General features: G+C 38.1%; 1 protein-coding gene across 1 annotated transcript; it reads left to right on the forward strand.

Annotated features, from left to right (window-relative positions):
* Nucleotides 1-4,313: 4,313 nt before the first annotated feature.
* On the forward strand, nt 4,314-6,253 carry lysmd4 (LysM, putative peptidoglycan-binding, domain containing 4). Its single transcript, XM_067235049.1, has 3 exons — nt 4,314-4,384; nt 5,275-5,541; nt 5,630-6,253. Exons 2-3 carry the CDS (start codon nt 5,281-5,283, stop codon nt 6,230-6,232), a joined length of 864 nt encoding a protein of 287 aa, XP_067091150.1. The 5' UTR covers nt 4,314-4,384; nt 5,275-5,280; the 3' UTR covers nt 6,233-6,253.
* The last annotated feature ends 2,260 nt before the right edge of the window (nt 6,254-8,513 follow it).

Here is an 8,513-nt window from a genome sequence, read left to right on the forward strand (position 1 = left end):
GCCCCCTACAGTGCAATTCGGCTAGGTATACATCCGCGCTAAAATATCAAGGCGAAAGTCATCATAGTTTACGCCATGGTATCAGAAATAGGGTTGTACAAAATTTTAGGACGTCTATGTGATTGTTGTATGCATGTCGGAGAATAGCATGGATACGCGCTTCACACCGCAGTTGAGATTGTGCGTCTTTGAGAAGTCGTATAGCTAACTTGTCAGTTAATTTAAGCCTGTTATTGTATTAGTCTTGCTAATTTAAATTAAGTTAACTGGTGATCTTCGTTGTTTGTATTATTCCCCTGCTAGCTAAATTGCACGTCTGTTGATTGGATAGCGATTGCTGCCTTTGCTTACTTTGTATTTCAGAATCAGAATCAGAATGTGATTTATTCGCCATGAAAGTTTGCACAGACAAGGAATTTGCTTTGGCAGGAAGGTGCATACAATAAACATATAGGGACCTAAAATTTAAATATGTGGACTATCTATACTATTTTCGGTGCATTACTATGCAGAAGTAGTTTTAATTAATAAATAGGCTAGTGGGTTTATTGTTATTATTTGCTACAGAATTCTTAGCCTATCAAGCTCAAATGAAGCAGACAGTGTACATGCTTTCGAGTACCTTAATCGATAGGCTAGGCTACTGACCAACGTCAATTATTAATACGTCAATTAATAATTGGCAGCATTTATGCCATTTAGAACATACTTTATGAGTGGAAGGTCTGTAAGTATCCTATCCTTATTGCTTTAGTACGAAAATATGTGCAATATTACATTATATATTAAACTAGGCTATTACATTAACCTGGGGGGGGGGGGGGGGGGACAGACAGACTTATGTCGTTGTTGTAACATTCATTCATTCATTCTTCCACAAATGAAAACTATGATCAATCATAAAAACAATCATAATGTAAAGTATGAAATATGATATATAAAACTGTACAAAACAGAATAAGGAATAACAGATTAAGGACACTCAGTCCTCACTGTCAGTGTCAGGACAGTTATCTTCCAGTTCCTCAGTTTCTTTTGTGTTGGCACAATTACAACAACGACATAAGTCTGTGCAACACAGTCCTGCAGAAAAACATGAACATCTGCCTGTCTCACATGCACTTTTGCAGCCGCAGTGTATCACATGCAAAAACTGTCAGGGGCCGAATTTCTGTTACGTGAAAGATCCCATCCTCTACTTGCCAAACATATCCATCCATGTTGACAAAAAGCAGCTACCTTATTGGTGTAGAAGGATCACGTGTCGAACCGTGCCGCCAAAATCCTATTACGCTCTAAAGAAACTAGTTCTGCATAAAACATAGACGCAACGATAATCGACTGGAATTTCAGCGACAAACTTTTTTTTGGTAGCTTAGCACGACTCGTTCTTTTTTATGAGCTAAAGATTGTGTAGATTCCAGACTGTGGAGTGGGAATCATTTTCTAAAATTCTTTTTGTGGTTCACCTTGCTGCACCTTGAAATTTAGTCGTGGCGGGCCATAAACATAGAGGAAACACTGTAACGTGCAAGGTCCCATCCTCTATTTGACAACCATATCCATCCATGTTGACAAAAAGCAGCTACCTTATTGGTGTAGAAGGATCACGTGTCGAACCGTGCCACCAAAATCCTATTACGCTCTGAAGAAACTAGTTCTGCATAAAACATAGACGCATCGACAATCGACTGGAATTTCAGCGACAAACTTTTTTTTGGTAGCTTAGCAGGACTCGTTCTTTTTTATGAGCTAAAGATTGTGTAGATGCCAGACTATGGAGCGGGTTGAAACGATAACATGGTTCACCTTACGGCCTAATAGACCCAGCTCCCAACCCAACTTTGAGAATAGATTAACGGCGATATTTTTTTTATCGTCCGATAAGAGTCTCACGTTAATGCAGCGCGTTAACGCCGATAACGGCCCACCACTAATCAAAAGCTTTAAATATGTCTATGAATAAAATGTTGCTGTTGTCTGTTATGTAATCCTTATAGTCAATCAAATCTAAAATCAAGCGAATTGTTACTGATGTGCCTTCCTTACATAAATCCAGACTGGCAGTCATCTATAATTGTGTCTAGACATGTCTTGAGTCTTTGTGTAAAGATGTGAGAGAATAATTTTGTATCATTATTAATTAGGGTTATGGGTCTCCAGTTATCAAGCAAGTTTGTCTTTATTAGATCAAGGTAATTATACCCTGACACATAGTTGGTGGAAGTTTGCCAACGTCTATAGCCTCTCTGAAAACGTATAGTAAAAATTCAGAAATGTGATCTTGAAATACCTTGTAAAATTCACCACTGAGGCCATCATTACCTGGAGCTTTATTATCTTTCAGTTTACTAATATTCTTTTTTAATTCATAGAGTGACAGCGCTTGATCACAGATGTCTTTTTGAGTTTGGTCAATACCTCGTGCCTCATTTGTTATAGAGATGAAAAAATCAGATGTGTTAAGACTGTCATTTGCTCGGAATATAATTTTTTATAAAATTCTTCCACAAAATTTTAGATTTCGGGGGGGATGTTCAGATATCTGCTCTTTAATCTTAAATGTATGTATATTATTAAGTCTGGAATTTGTTTTTTCACTATGAAAATATTTAGTGTTCCTTTCACCATGTTCCATCCATCTCTGTCTAGACCTGATAAAAACACCCCGTACTAAATATTGATATACATTTTCCAACTCTGATTGTAATTCGGTTAATTTATTGATATCTGTTTGAGACATATTGTCTTTTTCATAAATATGTTCTTAAGTATTCTATCTTGTTCAAACCTTTTCTCTTTTGCTAATTCTTTACCCCTTTTAATTGCCATATTCCAAATCTGAAATGTTGTATATTCCCAGTGTTTACCATACATTTTTACTTCTTGAGCTTTCCTCCGTTTTCATTAATAATTTCCTCTGCTTTTGCTTTAAAGATTTTATCACATAAAAGTGAATTGTTCAATTTCCAGAAATTTGGATAACATCTAACTAACTGGTTATTTGTATGGGATGTTAAAGATATAATTTTATGATCAGTGAAGATTGAAGGTTGTATTTTGACTTCTTTTACGTTATCTATTAATTCATTTGATATAAGACAGAAGACTGGATCTTTTTGTTAAATCTTTGTTATTCCAAGTGAACTGGATTTGATCTGGATTATTTAGTCTCCATATGTCACAACAATTAAAATGCAAGCATAAGTTATTAAATTCTCCATATGTGCCTTTTAAAGATCTTTGAGGGTGACAGTCTTTTGTGGGATTGGTGATCCTATTCCAATCCCCTGTGTTTAGCATCTATGAAGATATTCAGTAAAGTATATATTTCATTTTCACATTCCTCAAATAAAATTGTGTTTCTTTGGCTGTTATTATACCCAGATATGTTACCCAGAATGAAAATATCATCCATAAATTCAGAAACTAAACTAATCCACCTTCCAGAATCATGAGAAACTGTTTTAAGTACTTTTCCCTGAAAGGATCCTTTCAGAATAGCTACACCAGCAGAGTTATTATTACCATAAACCATCCATATATCTCCCCACTGACTTTTCCAAAAATTGAAATCTGAAGCTAAGTCATGCGTTTCTTGAAGAAAATACAAATCTGCCTTGAAACTCTTACAAAATAAAAAAAATAGCCTTCCTCTTTATCAGTTCTCGTATACCCCTTACATTAAATTAACAAAGTGACAGCTCAGACAAAAGTATAAGGCTGTTTATCAATCCGAAGAACGTACTTGCCAAGCGTCTTGCGAGAACGGTCTTGCAAGACCGGGAGGACGGAGAACGATTTGAGATGCTTGTATTCTTGCAATGACTTCTGGGAAATCAGATGCGTTCTTGCTGACCAAGTCACCATCCGATGCATCCTCGATAAAAGGGGCGGATCAAGAACACTTCCGGGTATTTTTGGCGTTCTTGGCGACTTGTGTCAGAGAACTGGCTCTGCTTGTGTTCTTTGGATTGGAACCGTACTTAGGCAATGAAAGATGACGTCAAACGAGTTTGCAAAAACACAAGAACGGAGAAAAACGCGGATTGATAAACAGCCTATCCTATGTTTAGCAAGGTATCCCGAGACTACGTAGCATAACACACATTCTCCTATGATACCGGAATTATCCACCGGAACTTCTAGCTGGACCTGAAGGAAATACATTCCGATCCCAATTTTAAGCTAACCTGTGATTGGTGGTCACTGCTGTCAAACGACACTGTTTTTGCAATCTGACCAATGGGGTTGACTGTACATGCAAGCCATGCTCCGCCGAATCTTCGGTACAGGCTAGTAGCCTACTAATAGCAAGCTACGCTGGCTAGTTTGCAACTAAAGAATGCCTAAACTCTCTAAGCAGATGGAGTGTTGTTGAGAGGTGAGTACATTTCACCCCTACAAACTAACGTTAGCTTTGTCCCAGTTCTCCTGTTGTGCAAGAAGGACTGTCTATAGCATGCTATGAATGTTTCTGTAGCGAATGTGTTGGTATAAGTAGATCAGATGATATGTGCTAATTTAATAAATTGGAGAAGCTCCTATTCCACTGACACTAGCGCAGCTGACCCGACCGAAACAAAATGACATTCACTGCAGTGTCCTCACCGCTATTTGCCACGTCCCTTAGCTTTGAGCGCATATCTAGCCAAGTAATTTCAATAGCTTAATTAAGTTCTACATAGTTGGTCCCAGGTTTTGATCCAAGCTAAGCGGGCTATGATTATCTGCAGATAACCGACCATTGTACAGTGGAAGTGTATGTATAGCTCAGGCTGTATGTGTGTGCGTGTGTTTGCGCGCGCGCGTATATATTATCCATACATATAGAGAAGTTTACCGCCCAAAAGTCTAAAGCACAAGTAGAAAAACAACAATAAAGTAAATCGAAAAGATGTAAATAAAATATCTTTAGACATACATACTTATTGCAGAAGACAAATATTTGTGTTTCATAATCTTGGGTGCCCAAGTCACCCTACGACAGTGGCGGACCGTATATTTGCTTCTAATAACCTATTTTCATTAACCACCGCATATTCACAGTGAAAGTAACCATTTGACTGGAATTAAGTGATTTACCAGGAATCTACTGTTACTGTTGTTATAACGCCCCTTGCCATAATAACCCTAAACTTGTTTGATACTTTTAACGGTGAGCTCAGATCAAGAAATATAATTGGTTCATAACCATATGAACCACCTAGTTGATGAATGAACCATATGAACATTACTAGTTTTAAATTCTTTAACTTTTGTCACGTCTTTTAGGAAGTAATGACGATGCGGCGAGGGGAACCTCTCCCCCAGGCCTTCCAGGCTCCGGTGGATGTACATGCCAGTGTGGATGGTCAGGTGTACATGTTCAGGAGACGTCAGGATGACTCTGCAGACTCATCAGATGAGGAGATGAATGTCATGGAGCTCAGACCACGGGGACGGCAGGAGCAGGACAGAGCAGGGTGTCTACAGCTGGTGGAGAGAGAAGTCTCAGATGGGGACAACCTAAACAAACTGGCTCTGCAGTATGGCTGCAAGGTAAGGACATCCATAAGCTCATTTCTGTTAAGTCTGTAGTGTCTGATGGATGATCTATGGTACAATAATTATGTTTTGTCTCTCACAGGTGGCAGATATTAAAAGAGCTAACAACCTTATTCAGGAACAGGATCTGTTTGCTTTGAAATTGATAAAAATCCCAGTGAAGAAGCATAGTTTTTTGACTGAGGCTAAAACAGAGCTAGAAGACCCACAGCAAGCAACACCAAACTCTCCTACACCACCTCAACTTCAGGACAGACCTGAAGCCAGCTGCTCTGGTAGGCCACATCTGCAGGACTACACAGACTATCTCAAAGAGGTGGACCACGACATTGAGAAACTAATTCAAACCACAGATGCTCACGAGGAGGTTTTTTCTGATAGCACAGAGAAGACACCAAAGTTCGGTTTCCGAGGCCAGCGCTTGACCAGCTATGGGGCAGACTGGGGCATCCAGTGGTGGAATGCTGTAGTTGCCATGCTCCTAATAGGCATTATCCTGCCTATTTTCTATGTTGTTTATTTCAAAACTAAAAATACTGGTGTGACTCCTGGAGATGGTACTGGGATAGATTCTCACCTCAGTTCAGCAAACAGCTCAGGGACAGACACAGTAATCCATAGGAGTACTGACAGCAGTCAGGACAGTGTGTCTCTGGGTCCTCACAAGCCACATAGGCCTATGTAATAAAGATGGAAAAATTATAAAGAGTCTGTTACATCTTTACAAACTAGAGCTGGTCCATTTTCAGCAGAATTTGCTTTGGATCCACTATTATGACTCTGGATATTTTTATTCTAATTGTTTCTCCTACTTTTGTCAGTACAAAACTTGGACAGCTACTTAATGAAAGATTAATGAAAACTGTGCATTAGGAGTTGATCAAATTGATCAATGTGAAACAGTATTCAATGGTCTAATTAGAGATTGTTGCATGTCTTTTTGATGGTTAATGCGTTTGCTGTTGTTTGAGTCGTATACTGAAAAACAGCACAGAAGATGTTTTATGATAATGTATTTTCAATACAGAAGTCTTTAACCAATAGTGCCATTTACAGATCAACTCTATGTATGAAAACAAACAGGTATTTTACATATCTGCATAGCATAAGTATTTGTTTAGTGCAATATATTCTCTTAAACAAGGGATATTATATTATGACATGTTAGGTTTTGATTGTAAGTCTTTCAATACTGGATGTTTCATCACGTATCTGAAGACAAATTGACGTGTTATGCTTTTTGTGGATTTTTAAGCATATAGTGCCACTTTGTGCCAAATTGTATGCTACTTACTGGTAAATTCTATGTGTTTTATTGGCCTTTTTTTTTTTTTTTTTTTTTTTTATACTATTGCAGCATAGATTGATCTCAGGTATGTTCATGTCTTGAATATAAGAAAACATTTGACCAAACTAACCTAAAAGGGCCTTTAACAGTGTTATTATGAATCAGATCTCTAAGCAAATATATTTATTTATTTTTCCAATTTCCAATGCTACTAATGTCAAATTTATTATGAAGGGATTTTTGCATGTGAATAATTTAGTACTTTCATAATGAGTGTTCTCAGACAACAAAACATCCTATAGCATGCATGGAATCTATTTCTTTAAATAAAAGCTTTATTCTTTACTCGGAGAGTTGAAGTTCAGTCATTCCAGACCAAGGTAACCTATAAATATATTCCGTCATCACCAATGATTACTTTAAGACGGCAACCTGTTGTAGCAAGCAGCATATTGTAAAATAGTTAATGCATCTGACATACAGTATGTGTACAATTTTACAACTTCAGGGAAATGCCTTTTTATGTCCTTGCATAAGGATAGTGGATGTTTGTTATATTATACACTTTTCTTTAGATGAAGAATCCAGATACGATTGTATGCTTTGTTGAAATGTGGTGTATTTAATGTAGACAAGGCTAAGATCTGTTTTTCCATAGATGCTTAACGGTATATTACCAGATACTACACCATGGTGTACAGGTGTATATCAGGCAGAGGAATGGACCTGTACTGGCTAAGAATTGCAAATGCAGAGGCTCCATGGGACGGCTGAAATCCCTGGACCTGAGGCCTTCAACTCAAGATCAACTCGGAACAGTCTGTGCTCATATCCAGCTCCAGGCCCAAGTGCCTGGCACTCCCAGGGTGCCTGGCATTCAGTCTGATACCTCCATGTTCTCAGCTGAGTCTGGGTTTATGGACCTCCCACTCACTCACTCCCCAGTCCCCCACCCTGTTCGGAAATGCTCTGAACTTATCTTTGTTCGATTATAAAATCCATGTCTATAAGATAAAATACATCTGTTGGAAATCATACCAATGCTCAAATCCCAGAAGCCTTTGAACCAAACTCAAAATATTGTAAATGTAGAACTATGGGTGTGTTCCAAAACCCATACTACCATATTATTTAGTATGCCAGGAAAAGATTTAGGACGTCGAATGCAGTATGCCAAAAATACCAGGATGTCCTCTTACATCCAGTTGCATTTTTCATTATGCAGGCAAGCACGCTTTTCTGCATATTCTGACCCATAATCCATGGGCAGCAAAGAAATGTCACATTGACGACAGCAGAGCTCTCCTGGTTGCCCTCAGCTCCTAGTTTCTTTTGTATCTCCAAGGTTAGAACAACATTCACATTTTTGAGCAATGAACTGTTGCGGATGTATGAATAAAAAGTTCAAAGTTCAAGGCGCAATGTTACGACAAAGTAATTTGTCCCAATTGTGTGCATTTTGCAAGCAACAAGTATATACTTTGTAAGGGCAGCTGCAGTGTGTACCAAAAGAAAAAAGAAAAAGTAGACAATTTGAAACGCAAGGTTTGACTAACTGTTTTCTGCCAATAATATTACATACACACAGATACTTTTAGCATCATGTTATAACTTGTCAGATACTTCCTAGGGATCTCTTGCAACAAGGACTACCATTGGCCAGGACTCAAACAATGCA

This window comes from Osmerus mordax, chromosome 4, assembly GCF_038355195.1.
Source record: "Osmerus mordax isolate fOsmMor3 chromosome 4, fOsmMor3.pri, whole genome shotgun sequence".
NCBI classification, from domain to species: Eukaryota; Metazoa; Chordata; class Actinopteri; order Osmeriformes; family Osmeridae; genus Osmerus; species Osmerus mordax.

Coding starts and splice junctions, on each gene's coding strand:
- lysmd4 (XM_067235049.1), top strand. CDS start 5,281: ATGACGATGCGGCGAGGGGAACCTCTCCCCCAGGCCTTCCAGGCTCCG. Junction 5,542..5,629: donor CTCTGCAGTATGGCTGCAAG/GTAAGGACATCC, acceptor TGTCTCTCACAG/GTGGCAGATATTAAAAGAGC.